Source organism: Rhea pennata, chromosome Z, assembly GCF_028389875.1.
Source record: "Rhea pennata isolate bPtePen1 chromosome Z, bPtePen1.pri, whole genome shotgun sequence".
Classification (NCBI taxonomy): domain Eukaryota; kingdom Metazoa; phylum Chordata; class Aves; order Rheiformes; family Rheidae; genus Rhea; species Rhea pennata.
This window is the reverse complement of record NC_084702.1, coordinates 47,358,891-47,376,149: the sequence shown is the minus strand read 5'-3', so window position 1 is coordinate 47,376,149 and position 17,259 is coordinate 47,358,891. Positions and strand designations below refer to the sequence as shown.

The 17,259-nt window shown below is 36.4% G+C and overlaps 1 protein-coding gene across 5 annotated transcripts in view; it reads left to right on the top strand.

The window, feature by feature from the left end:
- The window catches only part of CAST (calpastatin), a 60,657-nt gene extending 43,675 nt beyond the window's left edge, over positions 1–16,982 (top strand). For 4 of the 5 annotated variants that reach the window (XM_062600001.1, XM_062600003.1, XM_062600005.1 and 1 more), the window contains 15 exons: positions 219–266; positions 2,602–2,706; positions 3,014–3,115; positions 4,318–4,422; positions 5,408–5,491; positions 6,239–6,286; positions 6,402–6,497; positions 7,048–7,146; positions 8,412–8,513; positions 9,827–9,919; positions 10,795–10,848; positions 11,265–11,354; positions 13,530–13,609; positions 14,853–14,919; positions 15,737–16,982. In XM_062600001.1, the coding sequence (XP_062455985.1) occupies positions 219–266; positions 2,602–2,706; positions 3,014–3,115; positions 4,318–4,422; positions 5,408–5,491; positions 6,239–6,286; positions 6,402–6,497; positions 7,048–7,146; positions 8,412–8,513; positions 9,827–9,919; positions 10,795–10,848; positions 11,265–11,354; positions 13,530–13,609; positions 14,853–14,910 (1,164 nt within the window). In that variant the 3' untranslated portion in view covers positions 14,911–14,919; positions 15,737–16,982. The remainder of the gene's footprint in view (positions 1–218; positions 267–2,601; positions 2,707–3,013; positions 3,116–4,317; positions 4,423–5,407; positions 5,492–6,238; positions 6,287–6,401; positions 6,498–7,047; positions 7,147–8,411; positions 8,514–9,826; positions 9,920–10,794; positions 10,849–11,264; positions 11,355–13,529; positions 13,610–14,852; positions 14,920–15,736) is intronic. The other variant, XM_062600002.1, reaches the window with a different exon arrangement.
- The last annotated feature ends 277 nt before the right edge of the window (positions 16,983–17,259 follow it).

Genomic DNA, 17,259 nt, shown 5'->3' with positions numbered 1-17,259 from the left:
GTCTCTTGACACATTTGTATCATGCTAGCATTATAGTTGTTTTCTTACCCACTTACTAGGCCATGTAAGAATTCCGTCTGTGTAGGGGAGCTCCTGTTACTGTGTCACTGATTCCAATTTGTGTGCCTTGCTTGTATTATTATGCTAGTGACTGCTGAGTATAACACTTCTTTTAACAGTGGAAAGATATCAACAATATTTTTATTTTTTACTTTTAGGATAAAGATGGAAAACCAATATTACCAAAACCTGAAGAAAAATCTAAGGTTAGAAAACTGACAGTATTGTAGGAGTGTGAATAGATACTCTGTTTTCTCCCCCTTTGTCATCACTTCTCTCTGTGCAATTATGTAAGTCTCTTAACCTTCCTGTGTGTTTACTTCTTTGCACAAAGCCCAATGTTCTCAAGTGCCAGGTGGAAGCTTATTTTACTGAAATTTACTGATGGTGATTCAAGACTTCATAGTAGGAAAAAGAAATTACTCAGACATTGCAGTTACAGGAAAGACTGTTAATGCAAAGAAAAACTGTAATGAGAAGTTAATATAAGGTTCCCTATAGAAATCTGCTGGAACTGTCAAAAGACAGAAGTGAGACAAGGAAGTCTTTAGATTTCTTGACCATATCCTCTAGTCAGTCATCAGATGATAAGGAACACAACTGGAAAGGAGGAAAAAGCTGCTGTGGACATTTTGCTGATCACAGAGAACAACTTGGATTTTGCAAAATCCATCTCCGTTATGGCCCAGAAAGTGCAAAATAAGTTGTAAGAGAAAGTAATAAAGGTTATTTGAAATTACACAGGAAGAAAGCAGAAATTAGGAAAAGGAGCTGTGTGCTGAAGAGATGAAAGGCTTCACTTTGGAAATACTTTGAGTTGAGGAGTGCTGTCAAAATATCTGGGCTAGAACTGGAAAAGTACAAGTAACCTCTGTTCTTCTGAAATAAGCCTAAAGGTCAGGCCAAATCTGAGCAAGAATGAGACTGCGCCTTTTTAACAGAAATACGAAGTCGTCTGTATTATTCAAGTTTGAAATATAGAGAAGTGCAAAGACAATGATGAAAAGACTTAAGGTCTTTATAAATTGGTGTCTGTCAGATCTTAGACATTTAATCATCTGGATGGGGTAATGTGTGAGAGACTGCACAGAAGAACACCTGCCAAACATGTCATAAGGGGGGGAAAAAAGCAGTTATGCTCCGAGGGAATCAGACACTAATATTAAATGATAAGCCTTCCAGTTTCACAGGGAGGCAGAGAGAGAAGAAAGATTTAAAAAAAAAGAAAAAAAGTCATCCAGAAGAGGAACATAGCAAGAATTAAAGGGGCCTGGTTCCTAGTTTGTGTAATGGCAAATGCAAAATCAGAACAGGAAATGAGCTCAGAATTGTAAAGTCTTGAACCAAAAGAATTAAGGGATTAGCAGGAAAGTAAATATTGCCATGTTTTCTACCCAGTATCAATCTCAGGCACAAATGTAATTGAATATTTGTCCTTTCAGTGAGTCACAAGGGTATCTTCAGAAATATATTGAAGGATTTTTCTCTGAATTAGTTCTCTATAATTTGTGGAAGGCAGTTTTGAGTAAGATGTGTTTGTCAGTAACTGAGAGCTTTGAAATCAAAAGCAGCAGAACAAAGTTACGTCACTAGCTTAAAAACCTTCAACCACTTTTCATTTCTTTTTCAGTCCCTGATGAATAAAAATACCTTCATTCTTATGATTTCAGCTAGAGTTTTATTCATTTAGGCTTCCATTCTACGTGCTTTTAAGTAGATGCAATGGGATTACTTTTGTGAATTAAACTGTTAGGCCAGAATGATTTTTTTGGTTTAGTGGTTTAATGTGTAACTCAGTAGTCATGAAAAGTGGGACTTCATATGGGACCTTGACAGATGACAGAGGAAAAGTAAGAGGGGGAAATGATAAGAGACTCGCCTTAGGAATAACATTTTACATATTATGAATTTAACCAAGTAGTCTGTGCTTAGCAAGCAAATGGAGATCCCTGCTAGAAAAGACTTAAATGTTTAGATGTAGACATAAGTTTGAAGGGTCACAGGAGCATCAGCAGTAGATGATAGAATAGGGGAATACAACTGCATTTTATTCACCATTTGCTGAAATGGTCACAGTAGAAACCATTGAGTGTCAGCAGTCACTGCATAGGCTAAAAAACTTTCAGAAGACAAATCCTCTCAGTGGATTTGTGCTTCTGTTGAAAAAGGGGGGGAGGGGCATATAAAATGGGAGAACCAGAATTTGATAGTGCTGCTTCCCCCTACCTGTGTGTACTTGAAGTATTATAATTACGTAATGCTGCTTAGAGTAAATATTAGCCAGTAAATATTAGTATTTTTTTTTCTAATGGGAAAAAGTTGCACTTCCCTTTTCACTAGCCCTGTAACAGTATGTTCTTCATTATTTTATGCACTGTGAAATTCATTCTGTTTTGTTTTCTGTAAGCATGAAAGGTTTTTTCTGTATAGGCTACAAAAGTTTGTCTACCCTCTGAAAAGTTAAAGTATAATCACTGGAAAAAAATCAATTAGGAAAAAAGTGATGAGTCACCCATGGTACATATGTCCTTTTTTTTGCAGCCTTTAAGTGAATCTGATCTTGCTGATGAATTTTCAAAAGACTTTGCCTGCCCTGCACAGCTTGAAGCACAATCCAAACCATCAAAGCCCAGCAGCATATCTGAAGTATGTCTGTCCTGTTTGGTAAAAATACTGACACAAATAATTTTGCTAAAACTGGATAATGCTACTACCATTTTAGGAAAAATCTTTTCTTTGTTTTATTTCTGAGTTTTTTGTTTTGTTTTTTATTGCCTTCAGTGAAACATGCATACAACTATTGCTTGTATTGAAAACTCTAGTTGGCATTTAATATTTAACTGAAGGGCTTCTAGCTCTTTTTCTTGTTTGTGCTTGATTTTAAAAAGCCATTCACCAGGTACATTTGGGTTTATTAGCACAGTCAAAATTCAGTGCATTTGTTCTGTTTCAGAAGCCTTCTGCTCCTGTGCCTGCAAAAACTACTAAGGATGAAGTAGTTCCTCGTGCTGCAGCTTGCACTGTGCAGTCTTCAGCTCCATCAGCTGTTTCTTCAGTGAGTAGTTAGCAGTCTCAGCTGTTGCTAAAGAAAAACTCAGTGCTTTATTTCAGCCTCTTGACGATATGCTATATCATTGCATATTTCAGTAATGCATGTTGTTCTTCCATAGATTTAGCCATATAATAGATCTCTATAACACACTGGCACTTCTTGCAGTAAGATGATAAAGATTATAATGATTTGGTACTCAACATGTTGAATATATTCTATCTAGCTAAAGAGATAGAAGCGCTTTCTGCTTTTCATTGCATGAACTACCTGTTGAACCACATGTGAACTACATTTCCTATCATTACAAGAATTAATTAGAATTTGTTCTAAGGAGGTTTTTGAATGAAGCTAATGTGTCAAAGGGAACATCATACCTGTAGTCATACCTTTCTTACTGGTTTCAGACATAACAAAGAAACATCTTGTTGCAGAACGTAATTGTTAAAAAATTAGGTGAAGTTAGCATAATTAAAGCCAATCTGCATCTGTTTGTGATTGGGAGGAGTAAATGAAGATCGTCAGAATATTGTTAAATTGCTTGCTTGATAGAATAAGGGTAAGTTCACAATATATTTTTCAGTCCTTAGCAGCTGTCCTTCATTTAAGATGCAGGCCAGAGTTACAGGGTTGAAACTTGGGAGCCAGCTGACCAGACGGTGTCACCAGTTGAGTGACCTCTTCGAATTCCCTATAGAGAATTCTTAAGCCTGGCAATTCCCAGGAAAGGCTGAGTGCTTTCCAAATAACATGGTACAAGTCAAATACAAACTGAACAGGGAAGATCTATGACCTTAAAAGAGGAAGTCAGACTAACAGTTGTCATGGTCTCTTCTAGCCTTTAATCCTTTAAACAAGATGTTGTTTGCAAACTTAATAAATACTGCAGTAAAAAAACTAAATTGTACAAAAACCTGTAATGTAACTTAAACCTGCTGAAGATTTTAGCTGTAAATGAGTCTCTGGAAAGAGACAGAGCGTTTACAAGCAAACGTCTCTAAGTTCCCTTATACCTTGAACTAAGCAGGTGCCAAGTATGTGAAAACAATTGGGGAGAGAGGCATTACATTTTTTTTCCTTTACTCTTTGGTGTTTACCTTACTTAATATGTGGCTAAAGGTGATAGTATGTCTTTATGAGCAAGTTGCTTCAGCTGCAGCTGAATTCCAAGCTAAGAGTCCTGTTTGACTATATCAGTAATTTTACAGGTTGGCCATCATGAGGCAGATGAAGCATTGGAAGCCTTGTCTAGTAGTCTGGGAAGGAGGGAGCCTGACCCAGAAGAGAAGAAACCTGCTGTGGATAAAGTTAAGGTAGAAAAATAATCAAACCTTGTTCATGTAGCTATATTCAGTGTTGTATTTGCTCAGGCTAAAGAATTTAGAGATAATTTTTTCACTATTTTAAAATAAAATTTTCTTGTGAAACCAATTGTGTTCTGCTTAGAAAGTACTCATGGAATTTGCACAATGAGTACACTTTCTTAATTGCTTTTCACTTTGTAATGCGTGGTTTCTCTTCAGCCTCTGAAAATTGCATCTGCTTAACATCTCAGTCCTGAGGCAAAGCAGAACTAAAATGCACATTAGAAACAGCACAGAGTTTAGCCCTTTCTCAAAAGGAACCAAATTTATGATGAGTTGCTTAAATTAGGACCAGTATATGAAAGTGGGTTTTTTTTCAGTGACAGTATAATTTTAACAGGGAGCCCTATGTCTTGAAAATACCTTAATTCTGTCTTGTGGGATGTTGTTCATATCCAAATCTGAATGCCTCCTTTTTGCATCCCCAGGCCATGGGCCAGATGGTATCAAAGGCAGTGAAAAATAGAGGACAGTTATTCTGATGTACTGACTCTGTCAGCAGAAAGCATCCGAAGTTGGCTTTACTGCCTTTTCTTAGTTGTCGTCTTGCAGAGTAATTTGTATGGGGTTAATCCTTTGTGAATCTGGCTACTAATTTCTCTATTTAGCCTTTGTTTGCGTGTAGTCCAGATAGCTGTTGAGCGCATTTCAAACAAAGTGTAGAGTCAAGGCTCAGAGGTGCAGTGCTATTTTGTAATTGGTCTATGCTTGTCTATTCACTTAACTCTGCTACTCTTAATTGAGATAGCTAGAGCTACTCCTGACTTATGCAGGAAGAAACAGGCAGAGATAAAACAGGCTGAGAAGTCGACCTCTTCTCAATTTGCTAATTTTGGCAGTTACTGAATTGAAAGAATAAGTAGACTGAAGACGTTCAAAACTTGCTCATATCCATTCCTGTTGAGGTATGCTTATTTTTCTTTTTTCTTCTTAGGAGAAAACTAAACAGGAAGAACTCAAAAAACTGGGTGAAGATGAAGAAACAATTCCTCCAGAGTACAGATTAAGAGAAGCAAAAGTAATTCATTTAATGTGCTGCATTAATCTTACTTTCCTTTCATTACTCACTATGTATGGATGAAGCTGAAGCTCCATTTCATTATTGAATGTTGGCATTTACTTTAGGCATTTTCATACTATATAAAAATTGGCGTTTGTAGTTCGTGAATATCTGGCATCTTTCATTAGATGCCTGTATAGGCACAGAAGTAGTTTAAATACAGGTATCTACCTGTAAATAATTTTGACTGAAATTAGTGCATGGGGAGCGTTTCATTAGCTTTCTGTATTTTAGAAAAACTTAAGAAATTATGATTGGTTTGAAAACACTTCAAGTTGGTATTCTTACAAGCATCACCACATGACTCATTTGGCATAAACAGATTGCTTAAGTATAACCGAGACTTGCACAACACCTGCCACAGCTGCCAGTGTGAGAAGATGCAGCCTCTCTGCATCTAGGGATATTGATATAAAGCTGGAAGTTAGGAATTAATATATACATTTCTGTGGAAATTGAAACAATGAGTAGGGGAGCTCAGAATCCCACATTTCAAATTGCTTTTTGGCACTCAGCTGTATTTTTAAGTTACAGGACCTGTATATTTGAATGACATTTTGGATAACAGCGGTAGATGCTAGAGGTTACAAATTAGGTCATTTTTCTGTGTAGTAATTACTTGTCATTCTGTGAATACTCTCAGAATTTGTATTGCACGGTCATGTAAGGACTACTTTTTAATATAAGGAGCTTTGTCTTTTGTAGGATAAAGATGGAAAAACACTCTTGCCAAAACCCGAAGAAAAATCTCAGGTAAGTAAGTGAGTATCCAGATAACTGTTTCATCTACCACTTACTCATGACTAAACTATATTTTTAATAGGAGAAAAGGCTTTAAAAGTTCTTTTTTTTTTCTATTCAATGATAGCCTATGAGTGAAAATGATCTTTTAGAGGGTTTGACAAAAGGATTTTCCTGTTCTCCAGCCCCTTCTGCACCAGCACCTCCACCAAAAGTAGTAAAGGTGACTATACTTGATTTCTGATACTGTGGTTTATTTTTAAGTTGTTTCAGTAACCTTGATTTTTTTTCTATGTTTTCCTTAAATTTTATGTACATTTTCTTAAAATGTAATAAATAAAAAGCAAAAAACTAGTTTTCTTACAATAAATAAAATAATAGACCAGGACTTTAATCATGAGGGGGAAAAAAGGATAAATTAATTGTCTTTTTACCAGCTGCTATCATTAGCAATGCTTAGTAGTCAGTATTTTAGAAGTGTTATTTAGGGATATAGACAAGCTTGGTGAAATCTTAGCTCCTCCTAAATCATGTTTTTTTCCTTTTGGCTTCAGCTAAGCCAGTGTTTGACCCGTTAGTTGAGATAGAAGATTGAGCTTTAACAAACTGAGATAATTGCACAGTGCTTCTCGGAAATAGGCTGAGCTTCTAAGAAAAACAGTATCCTAGAAATAAACTGAATAGGCCTCACTTACATTTCACGTTCACGGGATTTAATAGGTGTTTCTTCCCATGGTACTCTCTACTACCAACAATGCTGTGTCTTCTTTCAGAAAACCAAGAAGGGTAAAAAACCTGCAGAGTCCTCTGAAGTTGTCTCTGCTGCTACGGTTCCTTCAGTGCACTCAGCAGCTCCTCCAGCTTCTACCTCCGTAAGCAACGCTTTCTTTTGATCCTTCGTTCCAGTTCAGATCTCGATGATGAAGGGAAACAAAGTATGATCAGACTGGTTTTACCAGTAGAGTGTCTTGTAAATTTAAATAATTTATTGTTAATGCAATAAATTAGGGGGGGGGATAGGGCCGTGAAAGCTTTCTCTGGAAAAAAAGAGTTTGAGAGCCTGTGGACATTTCTTCTTCACGTTCAGCTGAATGTTAAGACTGCTTCATCTGTTTACCGTCTGAATTCCATTTAATGGTGTATTTCGGTCTACTTTCGAAAACGCTTCACTTGGAGGAAGTGCCCATCCCTATGTATATTCCTCCAGAATTACAGAGAGTGTGAGAGGATTTTTGCATTTCATTTCTCTGGGTAGATACATACAGTATCTATCTGCAAATGATTTCATTTTTAGGCAGGTTGGCCTTTGATTGAATCGTTCTTTCTGTGGTTAGCTAGTTACAACGTTTCAAATACTGGTGGCATAGGTGTTGGCATAGTGGCACAGTGATCTCTGAAGCCTGTAAAAGAATGAGTTCAAGGGTGATGGTGGGAAAGGCAGCTTCATGACATTAAGGAGAGCTTTCCTTAATTGCATTAAACAGTAATGTTGCAGGTCTCTTCCTTTTTCTTTCTTGATCTGTGCAGTGAGAGCTCCCTCTAGTGTTTTCAATCTAATTTGAGAAGTGAATATAAGAAACTCCTCCCACCTAGGTTTTATTTGGTTTAAGGTTTTTCTTTTCCTAAGCAATGTTTGAATAAAGTTTTCATGAATAAGCAAAATACCATACGTATTGCAGATAAAATATTTTAATTCAGTTTTAATTCAGTCAAATTTCACTTTAGAAAGTTTTACTTTACATTTTTTAAATGTTTTTAAATTTAAACTTAAAAGTTTGAATTCAGAATGACACTTGCTTAATCTACATTGATAATGATCTTTGCAAAATGAATGGCACCTATCAAATATAATCTTCCTGTAGAACTGGTTTCATCAGATCAGTTTGGCTTACATGTAACAAAAGAAAGGCATTAAAATCAACTCTGTAACCCCTTTTTGAAATTAGATATTCTCTAGGTCTGAATAACCTGTAATTTTTTTCCAGCTATTATCAGTGCATTGCAGTTACAAAGGCGGAGTTGATTGTTCATTGTTTGTTGAAGTTAACAGTTCATTAGTCAGTATTTATTTTAGCTTGATGAACTAAATTATTTTTACAGCTGATTTTCTTTTGCGAATACATTTATACTTTGCTAGGGAGGAAAAGAGATGGACGAAGCCTTAGATCTCCTGTCTGATTCCTTGGGGCAAAGAGAACCTGACCCTGATGAGAACAAACCAGTTGTGGATAAAGTAAAGGTAAGAAAAGACATTCTGAAATTTGTGCTAGCTGAAAGAACTGAGATAGCTGCTTTATTTTATAAGAATTTTTTAAAGAGTAGTATACCATGGTACCCCTCATAGAAGTACATGGCATATGATTTTCAGATACAGGACTAAAATTACTAGGAAAAAAAAACATAGTAATTATTGTACCTCATGTAGCCTTATTAATCATTTCTCTTTGTTTTTTGATTCTCAGCATACACTCTTGAATCAGCTGAAATCTTTGAGTTTTGTGGTAAATGTTGAATTAGTTAGTGTATTTTAGATAAGTTGAAGTGATAGTGGAACTGTTAGGAGAAATTTGCAATAATTTCACTTCAGTGCCTTTTATTACCATTATTCTAATTATTTTTCAGTTTTCTTCCTGTGTTTCTAAAATGAATTTTATGGCCTTTTTGTCAAATTTAGTTGAATTTTTAACCTCTCAGATGTTGAGTTTTTCAAAAGACATGTGAATTAATTCAGTTCTGTTCTTTCACTAGTTTGTTACTTTTTTTTTCTAATTTAATCTTTCTCTTTATAATGTGTAAAGGCCTGAATCTAAAGCATTCCATTAAGCATGAAATGCATGTTCCTGGTATGCTTGTCAGAAATTAAAGCAGTATAAATAGAAAAATAAACCTAGTGTGATGATGGGGTACACAGGAGCTTGTGGTGTCCTCCAGTAGTGTTGTATTTGAAACTGTCTCTGCGTGCTAAGTCTGGGGAGAAGTGTGAGCCCCCCTTGATCGGTTTGGATGTTAGGTGGAGAAGTGCCATCTGTTATGCCACACATGCTCAGACAGATTCACAGCTAAGGTATCGTAAGAACGTCAATTTTACGGTTAAGCTGCTGTTGCAGCTCATGGATGAGCTTCAGTGTGGAAGTGTAGAATAAGGTTTTTAAAGTTATATTGTTGAAAAGCAACTGACTGTTGACATAGCTATTTCCTTTATGTTGTGCTGTTACTGTGTATATGTATTTTTAACTTATTAAATGTGTACATTCATTGACAACTAGTAATTTAGAAAGTTTTATATGTGTAATACACTCTTCACAGTGGAATAGATAGATGGTTATTTCCAATAATTCTGAACTTTTAATTTCAAGAAAGGTTGCTGTCCTCATGTATTCAAGCTTAATGAACAGTTTGCTAATGTTTCTAGCATTTCTGCTGATTTGTCAAACTTTCATATCGTACATAATAGAGAAGAACAACTTGTAACTGTTGCAGTTGCTTATTAGCATCTCAAAGTACTAAAAAAGGGGATCAGTATTAAAGTTGTTAAAAATTAAATACTTTCAGGAAAAGGCTGAATCTGAGCACAGAGACAAACTTGGAGAAAGAGATGATACTATCCCACCAGACTATCAGAAACTTCTGGAGTCAGGTGGAGAGGTAAGCAGAAGCTTTGTTAAGTTTTTATTCAGCTGTCTTGCTGCAACGCTAGAAGTTTGTACATGCGAGCCAGTCTTGCCATCTCTGGAATTCAGGGAAGAACAGTGAGGCTGAGTAAGCATGTAAGTTATATTTATGTATTAGAATTGAGCATGTGTACTTGGAACAGGTCTCCAGATCATTGTATATATTTGATTTAGGAAAAAAAATAAAAGAAAAAAGGGAAAAAACAGTTTTAGATTTGTGGGTGATTTTTTTCCTTCTGAATTGGGTAATTTGAGCAAGTAAACACTTTAAACCAAACAATTGCAATCAACAGAAGCTGGAGATTGAGCAGTAGACATTCCAGTTAATCAGGTGCAGTGTTGTAGGTGCTCAGGAGAACCAGGTGAACAAATAGGGAGTCCCCCTTAACAAGTCTGACATTACAGTCTCCTGTAAACAGGGCACATTTGCGCACTGTGGACAATGATGCTTATTCATTCAAAATAGTTTTATACTTGAGGCAGAGAGCATCGTACAGATTATATTTGTGAAAAACTTACTGCCCTGTGGAACTGTCATTCACTGTATGAGTTACTGACAGTGATTTAATCTTATCCACCAAGAGGGAGTCACAAGAAACTATTTTTCCAGTAGAAGCAGCGTGATCACAAGGATAGAAAGGTGAGATCACAGACATGTAATCAAAAAAACTGATCATGAAAATAAAGTGGCTTTGAGATAGCCACATGACATGAGAAATAAAGAAATTAGTTCAGAAAGGTTTGATTTTCTTGGTAATCTGTAAATTCCCAATGTAATATGTAAGTACTTGTATCCTAAAACTAATCTAGCTAGCTCAAAATAAAGATGAAATCTTTCTTCTTTTCAAGGATAAACCAGTAAAGCCACCAGCAAAGGATGGTGTGAAACCCAAGGAAAAAAAGGTTAAACTTATTATATTTTTGTTATATAACTTGTTTCATTCTGTGTGCTCTTGATTTTTTTTTTCCCAAAGTGGTGTCACTGTAGATTCAAGGCATGATTTATTGTAAATTCTCACAAATGCTGTTGAATGCAGTGAGTAATTGTAGCAATGTGGACAGTAAAATTTTTCTTTAGGGTAACTCTTCATAATATGTATAGGTTTTGTGCATAACATAGTATGGATATTAAGACCCAGTATTCAAAACTTGTGTAATTTGGGAATGTCAAATAGATACTTCATTTTTAACATATGTATCGAGCTATGAGATGTTTTATTAAGAAAAGGGTGATTAAACCAGGCTTAAATACCTGAAAAATAAATTGTCTGTCAGGAAGTAGTGCATATTGTATGACTTCAGAATCATAATTATTGCAGAAGCCTGCAGATGACTCTGCAGCTATTGATGCTCTGTCGGGTGACTTTGATACATGTGCAAAGGCTCCTGACACACCACAGCACTCAAAGGTAGGACATTTTCTACCATCTTGCAAAATAAACTTTTTTTTCCACTAACCCATGAATGTTCTTTATTTTTCTTTGTAATTTATGTTTGAAGCTGGCCTTTTTGGAAGGTACTGTCAAGATGTAATGGTTGTCATTTTCTTTAAAGAAAGTTTGAAGTTTCTTCTTAAATATTTGGGGAGAGGCAGGTTTGAGATATTTAGGGTCTTCTAGAGAGCTAAGACAGGCTATGAAACATGAGTTTAGCAGGAAATTCTGGTAACAGATTTTGTGTATGGATTACAGCTTCTAAATAAATAAATATAAGGGGAAAAAGAGAAAGGCAGAGTTTTTAATGCCTGCCTGCACAACCTGGGAGTAGTTGTAGGCTGGAACAGAGAAGCAATTCAGGAGGGGTTTTGCAGAGAAAGTAGAGAATTTGGAGAGAGTTTTTATTACACATCAGGGAAGATGATAGAGTTGCCAATAAAAATGAAGCAGTGGATTGGAGAGTGTTTGTAGTGAGAAGTGGAGCATTTGTTTGTCCTGTCATCAGCTTAAAAACAGCTGGCTCACTTCTTTTCCTTCCAGCAAGGTGGGGAGAATGTGAGGCTGTATGAAACGAAGTAGCAATGGTAGCTGCGCGTATTTGGAAGTCATAAATGTGAGGATGGTGTTATATATGTGAAAAGGGATGATCGTGCTGGAAAATGATTTAAAAGAGGAGACTGAGATTTGATCTGTGTTTGGGTAGAAGCATAGAAGCGCTATGAGACTTGCTTCTTGCTTGCTCTCCCTCAGCCTTAACTCAGTATTTGCTGCCTTGAGCCCGGACAGTGGGAGAGATCTTGGCTTGCTCTAAGACATCTGCTGTACTTGCTTCCAGCCTCTCTGCGCACCGGCATGTCCTGTGAGGAGAAGGAAGAAACAAATAAAGCTTGAATTTACTGCATTTTTGAGCAATTCACTGTACTAGTAGTCAAATCTTAATTCCTTCTGCCAGACACAGCCATGGGAGCGTAACCTGTTCCCAGGTGAATTCTGAATTTGTTTCCTTAATCTTATACCACAAAGCAGTCCATTACCAGAAGAGAATTACAAGTTTGTTCATACTTAAAATGTTGATTATGGTCCTGTTCTGTGCTTCTATGCTTATGATGGTTGCTCTCCTCTACCACTAAGTTAAAAAATTATATATATAAACTAAAAAATTATTGAAACTGAAGCTCAGATCAGATGCAATTCCCAGAAGGAAATGACTCCATTCCTAAATAGCTCTTCTGACCATTACAGAGCAGTAGAAATCTGCATGTTCACCCATAGGAAAAATGTAGATCTAATACCTTCTGACTGGCAGCAATTGAGGCCTTTTCTCAGTATGCCTATTAATTAATAAATAATAGGCTTACTACAAATGTTGAATTTTTGCCACATAAAAATGTTTGGGAACTGTAAAAGCTAATTTTCTGATTCATATTCACTCACACAGTGCAATCTGTTAATCTCTTCCAAATAATTTCTTTCCCCTTTCCCAGAAGAGTAGTTGTTTGATGCATGTTTTTTGAATTTCTTCTGAGTCTCCTAGCAATTGCTGGCATTATGGCTTATTTTTAATCAATACTTTCTCATTGCTATGCACCCTGATCCTTTTAGCCACCCTCCTACGTGAAAATTTCCCCCCACACACACCAAGCTCATCCTGTTCCCGGAAGGGAATTCTAGATCAGCACAGCTAGATCATTATACCTAAACAAAACTAATTCTGTCTTTCAGGTTGGGGGAGATACCCATGTGCTAACAGTCAGGGCTTACTTTGACAGTGAATCCCGAGATGGCTCATTTTAAACATAGTCTTCGTATTTTAAATACCGTATAAGGGTAGTTTATTTGGCTGTGAGCTTTAGAGCAAGATCTTCAGGTGCAATATTATTGCTTTGTACTAAACGTAAGATCTGCCCAAATATGTCAGCTTTATTATTTTCGTGTGTTTTCTGATACCCTGGTCTCCCCAGTACTAAACAAGGCTCAAGATTCTAGCTTTCTTCGGACTAAGGAAGTAATTACATGTATATGCAATTGAATTTTAAGGTGGGAACCTTAAAATCAGTGTCTAAAATAATTTGTTATGGCAGGTGTATAGAAGGGGTGACCTCTGATTCTCTGATCTGTTTGTAATTGTAACTATTTTGTTCTTTGGAGTGTAGGACAAAAGCGAAAAGACCACCACCACCACTAAACCAGCCCCCAAAGAGGGAAGAAAACCCAAAGATCCTAAAAAGGTAGGTCCACGCTACCAGGTGGACAGTCAGGGTTACCACAGGGTGTAAATGTGGAACTGACAACTAGAATTTGGATTCATATTATCTGGGTATTAGTTTGCAGAAAGTTTTACAATAAAAAGCTCAATTTGGTCCACTGACATATGTATGCACGTGAGAAGAAAGCATCCCTCTATGTACTGCTCGGACTCCTTGCTGTCTCATTTGCTGTTCTAAGACCGTCGCGCCTCCCGGGCCTGTCATGCGCCCGGATCCCCGTCATTTTTCCCTTCCGTCTCCTTCTGCAGTGGTTTCTCAAATCTTCCTGTTCCTCTTACCTAGAAGAAACTGTTCTCTCTCCTGCAGCCACTGACATTGCTCTATTTCCAAAACCCCGTGTTCAGCAATTAATGCAGTGATGCTACCTTATGAACTAAGCGTAAACGTAAAATGCTATAATTCTGTAGATAACTGGAGTATTTTGATGTTTTTTCAGTAATAATACCCTGAAAATGATTCATTCGACCACACTTCTTTCTCTCCACTTTTTATCATGATTTATCTTTAAAAATGAACAAAAGACTACATATATTCATTAAAAAAATTGCAGAATGAATCTAGTAGAAAGGGGAGGATGGTAGTTTCTTTAAAAGATGCATTAAAAAAAATGCATGGCTTGCTTTTTCCCTTTGTGATCCACAAATACAGAAAATGAATTTTGGTAAAAATAGATTTAGGAAGAAACTTCTCCCATCAAGTTGTTCTCTCACTCATCTGAGATAGATGCAGATAGCTACCTGAATCAAATGATAAAACACAAGATTTCTAGAGCAGATATGCTAAGTGATTACAGTGTAGGAGGTTTTTTTTCACTATAAAATTGCTGCCCATTTCTTTTGAGTAACAACAAAACTGTTACATAGTTTTCAAGGTAGAATGGGAAATTTTTAATTCCCCTTCAGAAGGATACGGGGTTTTGGTAGGTTCTGAGTTGTGATTGGATCACTAGCATAGGATAGATGATACCAAGAAATAGGGTATGAAGAGGTCAGCCACAGACTTTGAAATAAAACAAGCAATAGAGTAAAAATGAAGATAAACATGCACAAAAATTTACAAATGTTCTTCCTAAGTTATCTTTATTTCCGATGGACATCATACTTGTTTGAACTGTGACTTCATATGAGTATCTGTCATTGTTTTATTTCAAATTTTAGTAAGAAACTATGAACTAAGCTCTCTCATGCATCTTTTTTCTCTTCAGACAAGGGAACAGTCCTCCAGCAGCAAATCTGAGAAGCAGAAAAAAAGCTAAACGTTAACATTATTGGGTGAGATTTCTTGTCTATTCTCTGAACTACTATAAAGACAGTTTACATAAGTGTTATTAAAGATAAGTCTTGGTGACACTCCTGACTTAAACAAGGAGATGGCTCACTGTGAGGATTCTCTACAATGACGTTCAAAAACATCCCAAGTATTTTCTCTATGCAGAAAGGGGCATGCTAGTTTTCTGTCCTTCTGTCCCCACATTTCCTGAAGTTTATATAATTCTAAGTATTCCAAGACTTGACACTTCTACTGCTTTCCCAGTAGGGCCTTTATACAGAGTAAGAAAGACCAAGCATATTTCGACTGATTATTTTTATCTGTGGTACAGTGAGCTTCTCTCATTATTTCTCTACTAGGCTAATTTTGGAACAATGTCTGGATATTAAAAAAAAAAAATCTATAAAAACAGCTAAGCTGATAGGTATAGCTGTTTTCAGTGTTCTGTTCTTGGCTTAAATATAGTGCTGTTCTATATATTTGTTCCATTATTACTATATATTTCTTTATATTCAGCTTGGTCACACCTTTAATGTAATTGTAGGTAATTACACTCTGTCATACTCATCACGGAGTTCATGGAAGTCATCGCAAACTGCTGACCTTACTGTAGTATCACTTTTGAACAAGACCTAATGGCTTTTGATACTACTTTTGGATTTCTTCCTCTCCCTGGATGTTCTGATAATTCTTCTCCAATATATTTGTAATTCTTTTCCAAGCTAATGTGTTTTATGCTTACCTTCTTTCACTTTTTTTTTTTTTTTTTTTTTTTTTTTTTTTTTTTTTGTCCACCCCTTCTCATCCCCCCTGTTTCAGGATCTTGGCATATGATGTAAAAAGTCTTCCTGCTGCTGCTGAATAATTATTCTTGAAGAACAAAAGCTGATGCAAAAAGCATGTGGTTATTCTGGGTGGTTTTTGTACAGTGGTATTTGCTGCAGGTTTTTCTTATTTTCTTCTTTTTCAGTAATGGATTACAATTTCTTTTTTCTAGCCATTCATTTTATTGTAGATACATTTTGATTTTTTGTAGTTTTCAGTTCTGAGAGGGAAAGGATGCTTTATATTTGTAAGAAATATATTTCATAAATTAATAGCAATGCCAAAAAATTTGCAAATTTTTGCACATAATCTCCACATAGTGCCTGTAAATCTCAGAAAAGTTCCTAAGTATTTGCTAGCATTTTTATCATGGCAGTGAATGCATTAAGAATTCTGGAATGTAATGAGCTTCAGTTATCCATACCCTGGCTGTGCGAAGTATTTCCTCGAGGCAGTTCCTGGTAAGAAACCATAGATAACTGTGGATATCTAAAGAATGAGAAACTGATGATTAACTGCTTCATCAAGAGCATCTAATTAAAAAAATAAATTTTGGATGATGCCTTAACCATAGTTAAAACAACCCCAAAACCACTAGAAAAGGAGGAATCTTACTTTTTTACTTCCAATTGCATCTGTGCTGTTATAATTTCAGGAGTCTCAGGTCTGATCCAAATACAAATCACCATGTACCACAGACACTATTATTATCACAGAAGGTGGTGGTGGGGGGAGAAAGTACCTGAGCCTTAACAGAAGTTAACGAGAAACCCGGGTGGACAGGAGAAGGTTGTTCACTGTTTCTAGACCTTGCCTCTGCTCCTCTGTCAGCGCTGCGGCTGGGAGCGCTGGAACAGAGCAGAAGTTCATGCTGTAACGATGAGCTGGTCCTCAAGAGAGCAGGCACCGAGAGCAGGCAGCCCCTAACAAGGTCTGCTGGGGGTTTACAGGCTGGTGGCACCTCAGTGTGCCGAGTTCCTCACTTTGCTTGCCTCTGTCTGAATTATCTGTAAAATGTTTTTGCACGTCCTTACACATGTGTACTACTTCACCGGTAGTTTACAGAGGAAGGTAATGTTGGGGACAGTATCTGTAAGGATATAACAATCTGACTCTAGTATATAGTATTCCAGACAGAGACAGCCCAAAGATTTTAAATGGAGGATAATCAGAGTTTTGACTGTACTTAGCAGTCTGTATCGAGAACCTGTGTCACACTAATAAAGTTTTTTAGAATGTATTATGTCTGTAATGTCTTTCATCTTCTTCAGCTGCTACCTGAATAGGCATTTAAAGGCAGAAGACGAACATCCACCTTAGAAATAATTTAGAAATAAACATTAGCATATTAAAAATGAATGCTTTTTTTAAAAAAATCAAGTTATGTCTCATCAAAGCTCCATGATGTCCCCTCATAATCTGGGTAAGATCCAGCTATAGCTTTTTCCCCTCACTTTGTTTGTCAAGGTTAACAGCAGTTAATTAGGACCAAATATAAATTGTTGAATCCTATTCTG